General features: G+C 44.1%; 1 protein-coding gene across 2 annotated transcripts in view; it reads left to right on the forward strand.

Annotated features, from left to right (window-relative positions):
• The window catches only part of MTUS2 (microtubule associated scaffold protein 2), a 367,641-nt gene that overhangs the window by 242,718 nt on the left and 109,683 nt on the right, over nucleotides 1-15,240 (forward strand). For both annotated transcript variants that reach the window (XM_070471733.1, XM_070471734.1), the window contains exons 8-9: nucleotides 6,720-6,818; nucleotides 14,622-14,833. In XM_070471733.1, coding sequence (XP_070327834.1) covers nucleotides 6,720-6,818; nucleotides 14,622-14,833 — 311 coding nt within the window. The remainder of the gene's footprint in view (nucleotides 1-6,719; nucleotides 6,819-14,621; nucleotides 14,834-15,240) is intronic.

Raw genomic sequence — 15,240 nt, forward strand, 5'->3', positions numbered from 1 at the left:
TGCAGCCAAAGTGGGGTATGTGAATTTCAGAAGTAAGGTTCTAGGTGATCCAAGGTGCAGGGTGATACCCAGGTTTCCTGATTAAAGGTGACTGGCAAGAGTTGTTGGTTCACTTGCTAAGGCATGTCCTGACTCTTTGTGACCCTGTGGACTGGAGCCTACCAGATTCCCCTGTCCTCCACTATCTCCTGGAGTTTGTTTAGATTCATGTCCATTAAGTCAGTGATGCAATCTAACCATCTCATCCTCTGCCACCCTTCTTGTTTTGCCTTCACTCTCTCCCAGCATCAGGGTCTTTTCTAATAAGTCAGCTCTTCACATCAAGTGGCCAAAGTGTTGGAGCTTCAGCATCAGTCCTTCCAATGAATATTCAGGATTGATTTCCTTTAGGATTACTGGTTTGATATCCTTGCTGTCCAAGGGACTCTCAAGAGTCTTCTCCAGCACCACAACTCGAAAGCATCAATTTTTTGGTGCTTAGCCTTCTTTATGGTCCAGCTTTCACATCCGTACATGATTACTGGGAAGACCCTAGAAAGAGTGGCAGTTGTTTAAGTACTGAAAGGCTGGGATGTCAAATGAGTTGTGCATGGGATCATGGACATTTCTCAGCATGATGGCAGGACCTGGGGTAAGAGGAAGACCATGTCTAGGAGTAAGTGAAAGTCAGTAACTATTGCTGTAGGTGGCAGCAAGGAACAGTGTTAGAGTATATCAGCCAAAAGTTAGGAACCTCCAAGGAAAAGGAGCTTTACACAAGCATAGCGGCTTCAAGTTCTGGTGGGGTGGTGCTGGGTGGTTTGAAAGTGATCTCCTGACTGAAAGATAAGTTGGGTGTGGAGGATGAGGAACATTTGAGAAAGTTACTCTGAAAGATTGAGGACAGTTGTGGGTTGGTATTGGTTTAGTCACTCAGTTGTATCTGACTCTTTCAATCCCATGGACTGTAGCCCACCAGGCTCCTCTGTTCATGGGATTCTTCAGGCAGGAATCCTGGAGTGGGTTGCCATTTCCTTCTCGAGGGGATCTTCCTGACCCCCATCCGTGATGAACAGGTTGTAAGAAAATACAAGGTGGGTCTTGGAGCAGCACATGTTGGAGTCTTGCACGTGGAAGGCCCGTGTCCTGGAGAAGCTGAGCTCACATGCTGTTCTTTCCTCTCCCAAGGAGCATGTCCTAGAGAAGCTGAGCTCACATGCTGTTCTTTCCTCTCCCAAGGAGCTGTGTTCAGGAGCTTTGCCAGGGAGCTCCTTTCGACCTAAGACTTTGGGAGGCTGTTTGCTGATCTGTTTATGGTGAAACACTTTAGGAGTTGTCTGGAAATAGGTGACTGCTATCAGTGACTGTCAGTGCTGTCAGTTTCAAATGAAACTCTGTGACTTCTCCTCTGAGACCGGAGGGAGGCTGGCATTTCCTCCCCCATTGCCACCTTCTTCTGCCCCCCCTCCAAGAGCTGCAGGGACAGGGTTCTGGACTTTGCATACACGCAGCCGAGTGGGGTAAGGGGCAGGGTGGGGCAGAGTTGAGGGGTGGGGAAGCAGATGCCTGTCCAAAGTCCAACCAGGGGGCCAGAGCTTTTATAGATGGAGGGAGGGGGCTGCAGGCAGAAACAGCACAGTCATCTTGAACTTGGTCGTCGGGGGTCTGACCAGTGTCATCTTGTTTTAAGTACAGTTAGCCTTCAGTTCCAGGGCCAGCATGCTCCCATTTCCTTGAGGCCGGTTCTCAGAATTGTTATAGCTTTTATCATGGCTACAGTGTAGTCATCATGTAGTTAACCTCCACCTGGTGAGGATTTCAGTATCTATGAGACAACTCATGGCATATGACTCAGAATATTATCTATAGCTCTTGAGAAGGACCTAAAGGTCCTTGTCTGTGCTTACAGACTAAACTATCATTATTTGGTCTCCTGCGACTGTTTTCCTCTGTTTCTGCATGTTCTCACTTCTCTGATTAAACTTATTCTTTGGCTAAAGTTTTTCTACAGACAGAAGACAGACAGAGGACATGGGGCAGGGGGTGGAATGTGGGGGCAAGGACCATAGGGTCCTATTCCATTTCAGTAGGTACTCTGGGATCTTATGGAGTAAAATGAGTTTACAATATACTTAAAAAATATTTACTCTGAGTCAAGATTGCAAGAAAATTGCAAAAGCCACTGTATTCTTGACTAATTGCCTTAATTTTCTGTGCCATCAAGAGTTCCCTGAACCACAGAGGAATTTTCTCGGCAGTTCTGTGTTCTTACGGGGACAGGATCGTGAAACTTTCGATCAAAGTTATGCTTGTGGAATTGTTTGTACGCAGCTGGTTGCTTTCCTTATTCCTTCGTAGAGCAGACAAATTATTTTCATTTTGTTTTCGGTTTCATGACTTTTGTTTTTTATTATAAAAACAATGTAAGAGATCTTCACTAAAAATGGAAACAATGCAGAAGCATATGAAAACAAAATAAAATTCCTTTAATCCTACTGCTCAGAAGTAACCATTATCAAAAATATTTTAAAACTAGTAATATTTTAAGCTGGCTTAAAACTCAACGTTCAGAAAACTAAGATCATGGCATCTGGTTCCATCACTTCATGAAGGGAAAAAAGTGGAAGCAATGACAGATTTTATTTTCTTGGGCTCCTAAATCACTGTGCACAGTGACTGCAGCCATGAAATTAAAAGACTCAGACAGTGTATTAAAAAGCAGATACATTACTTGCTGACAAAGGTCTGTCTAATCAGTTCCTCTGGTAGTTATGTGTGGATGTGAGAGTTGGACCATAACGAAGGCTCAGCACCAAAGAGGGTGATGCATTCGAACTGTGGTGCTGGAGAAGACTCCTGAGAGTCCTTTGGACTGCAAGGAGATCAAACCAGTCAATCCTAAAGAAATCAACCCTGAATATTCATTGAAAGGACTGTTGCTGAAGCTCCAGTACTTTGGACACATGATGCAAAGAGCTGACTCATTGAAAAAGACCCTGATGCTAGGAAAGATTGAAGGCAAAAGAAGAAAGGGACAGCAGAGGATGAGTAGGTTGGATGGCATCACCAACTCTTTGGACATGAATTTGAGCAAACTCCCGGAAATAGTGGAGGTCAGGGAAGTCTGGTGTGCTGCAGTCCATGGAGTCGAAGAGTTGAAGAGTTTAGTTTAGCAACTAAACAACAACAAAACTAGGAAACAATCTTTCAGAAATTTTTATATATTTACAGCTGTGTGTGTGTTAGTTGCTCAGTCGTGTCTGACTTTTTGCGACCCCATGGACTATAGCCCCCCAGGCTCCTCTGTCCATGGGAGTCTCCAGGCAAGAATACTGGAGTGGATTGCCATACCCTTCTCAGAGGATTTTCCCAACCCAGGGATTGAACCCTGGTCTCTTGCATTGCAGGCAGATTCTTTACCATTTGAGCTATGAGGAAGTCCCATTTACAGCTGTAATATAGATAATATCTTTGTGTATTAAAAATGGGATAATACCATGCATACTGTTCAACAAATAGCTTTTTTAATTTATTTCTCGTGAACATCTTTCCATGCCAGTATAATATAAAGCAACCTCATTGTTTTTATTGGTGGCATAGTGCTACATCATATAGACATACCATAGTTTATTTAACCATTCCCCATGTGCATTTTGGTTATTTTCATGTCTGTCATTGTGAATGATATATGAAGTGTCTTTGAACATATATCTTTTCACACTTGTATTCCGAAGAGAGATCTTTAGAAGCAGAATTGCTGAGTCAAGTCTATCAATGTTTAAATTTTTGATAGAAGCTGCCAAAGAGCATTCCATGAAGGATGGATGGAAAGTATTGAAACTCTGAATAAATATTTATGTTTTGTTTCCCTTCAAAGTGTTGTGTTTAGCTCACATTTTGGCCTTTAACACTTTCTTTCTGAGCTCCCAGGAGTCTGGGTGACTTTCTGTATTACTTGAAACCTAAGATCTGAGCAGAGGGAGGGAGGGTGAGATGGGCCACAAATTGGATCCTCCGCAGGGTGGGTGTGGCTTCGGTGGACTGGCACGGGGGCTGGGCTTTCAGGTCCCCCGAGGGTCCAGACTCCCGTAGCCCCTAAATGCCTGGGCATGAGCTGTCTTGAAAAGAGCCCAGTGGGAAATGGAGGGGAAGTGGGCATTGACTGAATGGCCATGCTGTCCAGGGCAGGGTGCATCGTCTGGCTGAAGTTTAATATTCTAGTGGGGAAGGTAGACAGTGAGCAGACAGATTCGTGGATCTGTTTTGGATGGTGGTAAGTGATGCAAAGAAAAATGAAGCAGGTAAGGGGAGAGTGTCAGGTGGCAGGACGGCTGTTTTACCTGTTGTGCCAGGCGCTGCCTCCCTGGAGACTGTTAGCTGTGCTGGGATCTGAATGAGCAAGTGAGTGAACCAAGCTCAAGGTTCAGGGAGGCACATTCCATGCAGTAGGAATGTGCACTCAAGAGAATGTGCCTGCAATGGGAGGAAGTACAGCAAGTTTGAGCACCAGCAAGGTGTAGGAGGAAGAGGAGGAGGCAAGTGGACACAGAGGGAGTAGGTGAAGCAGGCCTGATGGGGTCAGGAGAAGCAGGAGCCCAATCAGATCGGAAAAAATAGAGACAGCTTGGTCACAAATACCTGCCTCCCTCTGCAAAGCCTGAAAATGACCCCTCCCCAAACATGTGCATGGGCGCGCGCGCACACACACACACACACACGTGCATACACTTACATACACACATGCATATAAATAATCTCAAATAGTGCTTTTAAAGCTGTAAGGGACAGTTGACATATTTGGACATATTGAAAATTTCAAAATACAGTACAACAAAAGGTACAATAAATAAGTTGTAAGAAATGAAACCTGGAAAATGTAATTTGTAGAGCAGGCAAAGGATTGATATCTAGGATAAATGAAGAATTCTTACACATCAATAAGAAAAATGGGTAAAGGGTTTAATGAGGCGATTTTCAAATAAATGCATATGACCAATTTCAAAAGATTCCAAGAGTTTGGCAAAAAATTAAAATGACAGAGACTTCAGTGTCAGTAGGGCATGGAACATGTGCAAAGAACTGGTCTCCCACACTTGGTTGGGAATGTCAATTAGTAGCTTTGGGTGGAGGATGACTGGGCTATGTCTGGCAATACTGCAAATGAGCAGGCTCTTAACCCAGCAAAAGCGTATCTGTGCATTGATTCTGTAAAGAGGCCGATACATGCTTGCAAAGAAACAAGTAGAAAACTGTTTACATAGCACATTTATCTTTTTTAATAGCTGACGCTTGCAAACACTCTAAATGCTCATCAACCGGAGGATGGGTAAATTATAGTGCTTCTTTGCCCCTTAATATGATGTGACATTTTTAAAAGATCTATAAATGCACTGATATGAAAAGGATCTTGAAAAGTGTGGGTAGGTAAAAAGAAATCGCAGTATGCGATTCATTTAATTAGTTAATAGCCATGTATGTGTTTGTGTAGGTATGTTTGTAAATAGCTAGAAAAATGTCTGGAAGAATAAATGCAAAGTGCTAGCAGTGGTTGCCTCTGAAGGGGGAGTAAGGCTGCAGGGCTGGGAGTGAAGGGGGAAGTTTGTATTCTGCTTCTAAGTGACTGTCACCGTCACTGGGGTTTATTTATTTATTTTTTTAATCACAGTGTTTGGGGTTTTTTTAATTTATGTATTTATTATTTTTGGCTGTGCTGGGTCTTCGCTGCTGTGTGTGGGCTGTCTCTAGTTGCGGCGAGCAGGGGTCACTCTTCACTGCAGTGCACGAGCTTCTCATTGCGATGGCTTCTGTTGTTTCTGAGCATGGGCTCTAGGTGTGCAGGCTTCAATCACTGTGGTATGTGGGCTTAGCACGTGGGATCTTCCCAGATCAGAGGTCGAACCATGTCTCCTACCTTGGCAGTCAGATTCTTTACCACTGAGCCACCAGGGAAGCCCAGGGTTTATTTTTGAAATGGCATAATAAATGGTCCTGAGGTGGAGACAGGTTCTAGGTACACCCAGGTTGGTGTTTCTTCTCTTATCTTCCATCCATCATTCTTTGACTTTCTGATGAAGGGGATGTGAGGTCAGAGTCTGTGCCCAGCACACAAGGGAGAAATGGGGCCATGTCCCGAGTGCCTGTTCTTAGATTGAGCCCAAGTTCAAGATGTCCCGTGCTGCTGCGGCTGCCTGTGCCATCTGGTCCCATAAAGGCTCAGCTGCAGCAGAGACAGAACTCGGAGGCTCTCCAGGTCACCTCTGTGGACCAGCTGCGTGGAAATTAATTAGAGGCAGACCGAGTTCCCCGAGGCTCAGCTCTCATGATGCTGGAGTCATTAGCAGTTAGATTCAGCTACAGCTTCCTTCTCTATCTTCAGAAAATTTGTTTTGGCAAGGAGACAGGCCGACTGAGTTGGTGGCTGAGGACAGTGCAATTTTAATTCCCACATAGTTTGTCAGGGTCCTTGGGGTGCGGTGACCCCCAGAGACAGGGGTGGTTTTCATCATGTCAGAGACAGCAGTGTACTTATTCCTCTGACTGCTCATAACAAAATTCCCTTTGCTATAAACAAGCATGTCATTCCTGAAGCACAGGAGGTGGTGACTATAGCAACAAATCACCCAAATATTATTTTGTTCTGTGTGCCTTTTGTTAAGCCTCCCTTTCCACAATTTGTGTTAACCATTTTGATTGTAATGAGCTTTCTTTTGTTTCTTTCTTTCTTTTTAAACTATTTATAGGTGCCAAGAAAGAAGTACAAAAAGAGCAAGATGGCAATAAACCTGCAGTTTCATCTCCTAAGAGGACAGCGGCTTCAAGCACCAAGCTTCATTCGCCAGGTATTTAAGAAATGTGAACTGTGTTATCTGAGGAGACTTGAACTTGGAATTCATTTTGTTCAAATGTCATTAATGGAGCAATGCCAGCCCACGTGGTGTGCATGACTGTTCCAGGGCTTGATGTTCGTATACAGCTGTGTTCTGACTCCAGCTGAAATGAACCAGCTGTTGGCATCATTTTGTCTTTAGAAAAATGTTATTAATGCTACATTTAGGGGGTAGGATCTTCTCTGTGTAGGAGTATCTGCTATTCTAACAGCACCTGAGATAATTTATAATTGAAAAACAGATTTTGGAGATCTTACCTCAAGAGATAATATTTTCCAAAAAGAGGAGAAAAAAATGAACCGTGGATATCAAACACTTGTTATTTTATTTATTTACATACTTATATGAACAAGCTATGTAATGTTGTGAAACTTGAAAATTACCTATTATGGAAATTCATATTGTAAGACATCAGCCTCTTTGTAGAACAGAATGCAGTATAACCTTTAACCTTTAAGCACAAAAATAGTAGCAATAATAGCAGCTAAAGTTTGAGTTCTTACTGCATACCAGGTACTGTCCTTAGGTCTTTAAATGTATTCATTTATGTAATGCCCGCAATAACTGGGAGATGGGTATGATATTGCCTCTTCCTTTGTATGTGAGGAAATTGAGCTTCATAGATTTTCATTAACTTGCCCAAAAGTCACAGGAAATAAATAGTAGAGCCTTTGTTTTAACCCAGGCACTTTGAATCCCCAAACTGCACTCTTACTTGCTGCACTATGAACCAGAAACCTTGTGGAATAATGACCTTATTAATAATGTTTCCAGTAAATTTTAAAAATGTATAGGAAGTAATCCAGAGCCACACATGAAGAGGGTCAGGAGACAGAGCCTGTTACCAAAGGCAGATTTGTGTGCCTGATGCACAATGAGGCAAAACAAACTCAAACGTCGGAGTTTGGAGCAGAAAAAGGTTAATTGCAGAGCCTGCAAGGAGACTGGTAGTTTGTGCTCTGAAAACCCAGAACTGCTCCAAGGATTTCAGCAAAGCACTTTTAAAGGCAGGTTGAGGGAGGGGCGTGGTTAGTTGTTGCAAACTTCATGGTGTGGGAATCTTTTGCTCTTGCAGCTGTCCATGTGGGTCCAATCAGGATGTTCCTATAAACTTCCAACAAGACATATGCAGGGAAAGGTTGAAATGAGGGGTTAAAAATTTTAAATCCATGTCAATGAAGGCCAAGAGAGGGGAGAAAGGAAAAAGAAAACAGAGAGAGGAACGGAGGGGAAGGAAGGCAGGGGTTGAGATCTAGTGAAGCAGTAGTCCATTCCTTTTTATCCGTGAATAGAACTCCACTGTGTAAGTACCACAATTTATCCATTTACCTATTGAGACACTTTGGAGATTCCCCCCAGGGATTTGGCTATTATAAATGAAGCTACCACGCACATTTGTACAAGCCTTGGTACAGACCTCTGCGTTCCTTTTTCTTGGCAAATAGCTAAGAGTGGAATGCCTGAGTCATATGGTAGCTATGTGTTTAGCTTTTAAATCTGTTTAAAAGTTTTCCAATCTGTTTTCCAAGGTAGTTGTACCATTTTATATTCCTGTCAGTGATGTCCAAGAGATCCAGTTCCTCCATGTCCTTGCCAACCCTTGGTATGGTCAGTCTTTTCAATAATAAACATTATAATAGGTACATAGCAGTATCTCATGGCTTTAATTTGCATTTACCTGGCAACTAATGACATTAAAATGTTGAACATCTTTTTTATGTTTATTTGACATCTGTGTATATTCTTCCATAAAATAATCCAATCTTTTGCCATTTCAATTGGAAGTGTTTTTTTTAATTCAATTTTGAGAGTCTCTATATATTCTGGTCACAATTTTTTCAGGTATGTGATTTACAATTTTCTTTTCTCCACAATTTATGTGTTGTTTTGCACTCCCCTAACAATGTCTTTTGAAGATTAGAAGTTCTTAGTGTTCATGAAGTCCAATTCATGATTTTTTCTTTTATGGACCATATTTTTAGTATTATCTTTAAAAATCTTTACGTAACCCAAGTTCATAAAGACTTTCCCCTACATTTTATTCTAAAATACTTGTAGGTTTTATACTTACATCTGTGATCCATTTAATTTGTTTTGTATGTAATGTGAAGTATGACTTGATTCTCAGAAGATTTCTACTGTGATCATTATTATCTCTTCTGCTCGCATTGAGTTTAATTAGCTAATGTCATTAATTTGAAGTCTTTCTGCTTTTCTAATGTGCATTTAATACAGTAAATGTCCCTTCATATACTACATTAGCTGTAATCCTCATATGTTGATATAAGGGGTTTTCATCTTCATTGAGTTCAAAATATTTTCAGGTTTCCTTTTCTGATTTCTTCTTTCCCCATGATTATTTAGCAGCATTCTTTTTAGTTTGCAGATATTTAGGACTTTCCAGAGGTCTCTCTGATTGTATTTCTAATGTAATTCCATTGTGGCTGGAGAACATACTTTGAATGATTTGTTCAGTTCAGTGCAGTTCAGTCATTCAGTCATGTCCAACTCTTTCTGACTCCATGGACTGCAGCACACCAGGCTTCCCTGTCCATCACCAACTCCTGGAGTTTGCTCAAACTCATGTCCATCGAGTCAGTGATGCCATCCAACCATCTCATCCTCTGTCGTCCCCTTCTCCTCCAGCCTTCAATCTTTCCCAACATCAGGGTCTTTTCCAATGAGTTAGTTCTTCGCATTGGGTGGCCAAAGGCGGATGATTTGAGTCCTGTCAAATTTGTTGAGACTTGTCTGATACTCCACACAACAAGGGTTGTCTTGGTAAATCTTGCTTTGTCAGCATGTGGGGAACACGAGGTCATCTCTCTGGTGTCTCTTCTCATGAGGCCACTAATCGCATTCATGGAGGCCTCACCCTCATGAGCACCCTAGAGCACCTCCTCAAAATACCATCTCATTGGAGATAGGGATTAGCACATGAATTCCGGGAGAACACAGACAGCTCAAAGCGTCTGGACATGTGTGAGGAGGAGCAGAAACATTGGAGTCCAGGCTACCACAGGAGAATGTCAAGCCAGCTCTGGTGAAGAGAAACCTATGTAATGAGAGTGGGCAGGTCTGGGAGCACAGCATTCCTGTCCCCGGCCTCGTCTCCTTGCCTCCTCCATCCCTGTCTAAGGGCAACTCTCCTTTCTTCAGATTACTGAACATCAAATAAGCCGAGCTGCACTGGTCAGTGGTGCCTGCATCAAGCCTTGAACCCTCAGCTGTCACCTGACTGAGGAGTGGCAGGTGAAGTCCAGGTGTGTTTCCCTCCCCTGCCGATCTGTGACTTCCCTGAGGATGATCTTGACCCATTTCTCTCCCCACCTTTGCAGCCAGGCTTGGGGAAGAGGCATCTTGTGATTCTTGTCTCTGTCCCTTGCTTACACATGACTTCTCCCATCCCTGCCAGCTAGCAACCCCCTCCCTATTCCACCGCCTCCCCTCCCCCCAATCCTGCAAAGGCCTCTCATGACCTCCTGGTTATTAAGTCTAAGTGACGCGTCCTGGTCCTTATCTCTGTGGCCTTTGGCATTACTGATCACTCCTTCCCTGAAAGTTTCTTTCCCTTAACTCTGTGACACCTATTCCTGCTGGTTTTCTTTCAGCTTCTGGGAATGCTTGCATGGAGTTGTCTTCACTAGAAACTCTTCTGCAAGTTCTAAATGTTGCCAAGCAGTTTGGCCCAGGAGAATAGATCAAACTGAGTTCAAATCCTGGCTCAGTGGCTCATGTGATGTATGAACTGGGGCAAATAACAGAATTTCTTCAAGCCTCAGCTGCTTCTTTACTAATTCACATATCATGAATTTTACTCTTTTCAGGTTTTAGTATATTCACAAAATTGTGTAGCCATCACCACTACTTCCAGAGCATTTTCTTTTACCCTCAAAAGAAACCCACACCCATGAGCAGTCACTCCCTATCCATGCTCCCCAGCCCCTGACAACCTCTAGTCTACTTTCTGTTTCATGGATTTGTTTATTCTGGACATTTTGTGTAAATGGAATCATATTCTGTGTGGCTTTTTCTATCAGTTGTTTTCACTTAGCACGTTTTTGAGGTTCATCCATGTCAAAGTGAGGATCAGTATTTCCTTCCTGGATCAGTGTTTCGTTCCTGGTTTGGGCTGAATAATATTACACCATGTGAACGTGTCATAGTTTACCCACTCATTGGTTGAGGGGCATTTGTTTCCAGCTTTTGGCTACTATGAGGAATGCCGCTATGAAAATCCATGCCATTAATACTTTCATATGCAGTGTCTAATCTACTCTTAATCCCATCCAGTGTATTTTTATCTCAGACATTTGAATTATTAATCTCTAGAATTTTTATTTAAGTCTCTTTTTGTCTTTGTTTCTATTTGATGTACTCAGTCTTTCCTCCAGCCTCTTGATATATGGAATATAGTTATAATAACTTAATTGCTGGTGCTTTTCTTAGCTGACTTCAATTGATTGCATCCCCTCTTCATCATGGCTTGTACATCCCTCTTTATTTACATGCCTGAGAATTTTTTTAGATGACTGACATTGTGAATTTTTCCTTGTTGGATTTTTAAAAAAATTCTATAAATATTCTTAAGCTTTGTTCTTGGGTAAAACTATGTGACTTGGAAAGAGCTTGATCATCTTGGATCTTTCTCATCAGCTTTGTTAAATGGATCCTGACCAGCAATTAGTCTAGGACTGGTTTCCCCAGAGCACCATGATATGACCCTTCCAGGTGTTCTGATGCCCTGGGAATTGCGGTGGGTGCAGGAATTGATCCTGGCCTTCTGTGAGTTCCCGGTAGTGTTCCCTCTAGTCCTGGGTAGAATCCTCTCCCTGGCTGTGGACACTGTCCTCACCTGCTGCACTGATGTAAGTTGTCCAGAAACTTGAGGGGCCCTTCTGTGTCTCTGTGAAGCTGTCCTCTCAGCTACTCTGCCCTGTAACTGCTGACCCTTGAACTTCCTGAGCCCCCAGCTCCACCTTCCCAAGTTGGGAAGACTACCAAACTCCGCCTGGGCTTCCTGACTCTCTGTGCCACAGCCTGGAAGACCACACAGAGAGCAGGCTCAAGCATCCATAGGGGTGGTAGAGATCGTCTTGTCTGTTTCTGAGTCTTTGGTTCCTTGCACTTCATTGCCTAATATAATATCTTGAAATCCACTGACACATATTTTGGTCAAGTGTTTTGGATAGTTTCAGGTGGGAAGATAAATCTACTTTCTTACTCCATCTTCGCCAGTGAAAGTGAAAGTCGCTCGACTGAGTCGACTGTCCGACTCTTTGGGACCCAATGGATTATACAGTCCATGGAATTCTCCGGGCCAGAATACTAGAGTGGGTGGCCTTTCCCTTCTCCCAGGGATCTTTCCAAACCAGGGATCGAACCCAGGTCTCCCACAATGCAGGTGCATTCTTTACCAGCTGAGCCCCAGGGAAGCCTAAGAATACTGGAGTGGGTAGCCTATCCCTTCTCCAGTGGATCTTCCTGACCCAGGAATTGAACTGGGGTCTCCTACATTGCAGGCAGATTCTTTACCAACTGAGCTACTGGGGAAGCCAGATGTAACTATAATTTTTTAATATAAAAATTAAGCAATTGTTATAACACCATTAAGCCAAGATTTTTCACCCTTGGAAAAAAGAGACATTTAGATTTACTTTGATAAATATAATCTTGTAAATAATAAATGATAATAAATGTCCCGAAGATGAGACTATTTTACCTAAAGTTTTGTCTAAGGAGTGTATTATCATAACCAATTCTTATAGTTGACTTGGGAAACTCTGGCTGTAACATCCTTTTTTTTTTTTTCTGATTTTCTGTGTATCAAAATAAAAAATAACCTGCGCTTTCCTTGGAATGGGAAAGGTAAACCTCTTTCTAGTGTATGTGCTTAATCTCTCAGTCACGTCCAACTCTTTTCGACCCCATGGACTAAACCCACTGGGCTCCTCTGTCCATGGGATTCCCCAGGCAAGAATACTGGAGTGGGTTGCCATTTCCTTCTCCAGGGCATCTTTCCAACCCAGGAATCATCTCTTGTGTCTTCTCCATTGGCAGGAGGATTCTTTAGCCCTGAGCCACCTGAGAGGCCCTTCTTTCTAGAACACTTACTTATGGTTGAGCAGGTTGGCCAAAATGTTCATTTGAGTTTTTCCTTAAATCGAACTTTTTGGCCAACCCAATAATTCCTGCCCTCACCCATGCTCCACACTGGCTGGAAGGAAATTTCCTACTCTCGTGCTGTCTGCTGTTCACCTTTCCCCAGCACTAGCCAACTCCAGGCAGATAAGTGCCAGTGGTGAGTGGAAAGTAGTGTGCTACAGGGCACATTTTTTTCTGAGATAAATTTAGATCAGTTTAAGAAAAACAAAGCCTGTCTAAGATGACAGAGAATTCAGCCCATGTGCTCCCTGGGGTGTCATGTTGGTGCCAACCTGCAAGAAACAGACTTCCTGTCTGTTGGGAGGTGGACCAAACTCATGAAGTGCTTTTCCTTAAGCTGGAGGGCTATCAAAGTTGTGTCCTCTCCTTCTTCTCCCTCTTGTTTACAAGTGTTAAGGTCATGGGCCTTCTCTGAGATTATAAATATGCAGGTCCCAAGGCTGCAGTGTTTGCTTGTTATGTCAGTTGAGCTTCCAGCTTCAGGACTGAACCATGCTTTTCCATCCATTAGAATCCTCTGGATAGTGACCAGATGACTGCAGATGAATTTTTCATGTTCTCTTTCCATTTTGAAGTCCCGTGTTCGTCCTGGCGCTCAGCCTTTGCACGCAAACTGCTTGTGTTCACCTTTGTAAGAACAGAAGGTGACTGGGTCTTTGCTCTGAGTCGCGGGTGGTCACTGGGATCATCATAGATTCTATGTGCCCCTGAGCAGAGTAATGCAACCAGGGGATGTGATTGGGACAAGAGGAGGGGAATGGGAGAATGTTCTAGACTCAGGGTGTGCCCCCAAACCTGTGAGTTCAGTCAGAGATACTGCCGAGTGGATCAGCAAGTGTCCTTAGGTGTTGAGATGCCTGGTGAGGGATCAGAGAACCTGAAGCCCAGATGCTGACGCTGACTTGCCCATGGTCAAGGGCAGGGCCTCATTTCTTTGCAAGACCACTGGGCCTCCCACATGTCATTGACTGAACAGGTGCTTGATGCGTGCATGCGTGCATACTCAGTCGCTTCAGTCGTGTCTGATTCTTTGCCACCCCATGGACTGTAGCCCACCAGGCTCCTCTGTCCATGGGATTCTTCAGGCAAGAATACTGGAGTGGGTTGCGATTTCCTCCTCCAGGGGAATCTTGCTGACCCAAGGATCAAACACATCCCCTGCCCTCCTGGATTCTTTACCACTGAGCCATCGGGGAAGCCCATCAGTGAAAGGGTTGCTAGGTTTTAAGTCTGGCTTCAACCGGATTGAGTGATTTCCCTTTAGATGTTTTCCAAGAGGAATCCCCTTGAAGGAAAAAAAAAAAAAGCCAACTGCTCCACGTCTCTCTAAGCAGACCGGGAAGAAATGTAGGCAGCTGGGAGGAATTGGGCAATTCTGTCTGTTCCTCTGCTTCCAGGCGGGAAACCTTGCACTTGGAACCGCTACAACAGAGCAACGCTTCATAGTCCTTGTTATTTCATTTTAACACTTAGAATGACGCGCAGCGGGCCATTCCTTCTCAGCCCCTTGCCGGCATCCTTGTGTCATAAGGAGCGGTTGTCACATCTGGGTTGACTGTTTTCTCACAGGTGACCCTCCTTGCTTCCTAGGGTACCCCAAGCAGAGGACCACGGCCCCCCGCAACGGGTTCTCCCCGAAGCCGGACCCGCAGGCCCGCGAGGCGGAGCGGCTGCTGGTGCAGCGGCTGAAGGAGCGCTGCGAGCAGCAGGCCCGGCAGCTGGGGCTCGCGCAGGCGGAGCTGAGGACCGCCGTCCGCGGCTTCCAGGCGCTCGCCGTGGCCACGCAGCTCTTCTTCGGGAAGGTGAGGCCACGCCTGGTGAATGTGGAAGCGGGAGGGCAGCGGCGGGGATGGTTCTTAGTGTGCGAGCTTTGGTTCGGGTTTGGGGTTAGAGATGGTTTGATTTTCAGGAGCTGCGGTGTCTCGGCCAGCATCGTGGGATGTTTTGGGAGCCGAGTTTACACTTGGCGTGTGAAAGACATTAGCCTGGGAAGATGAATTCATAACCTTGTTTCCAAAAGGGAAAATTACATAAAAAAAAAAAAGCAAAAGTGAAGTTGCTTAGTCATGTCCAACTCTTTGCAACCCCATGAACTGTAGCCTACCAGGCTCCTCTTGTCCATGGGATTTTCCGGGCAAGAGTACTGGAGTGGGTTGCCATTTCCTTCTCCAGAGGAAGAAAGAAGAAAAGGTATAAAGGGAGGTTTGGA

This window comes from Odocoileus virginianus, chromosome 8, assembly GCF_023699985.2.
Source record: "Odocoileus virginianus isolate 20LAN1187 ecotype Illinois chromosome 8, Ovbor_1.2, whole genome shotgun sequence".
NCBI lineage: Eukaryota > Metazoa > Chordata > Mammalia > Artiodactyla > Cervidae > Odocoileus > Odocoileus virginianus.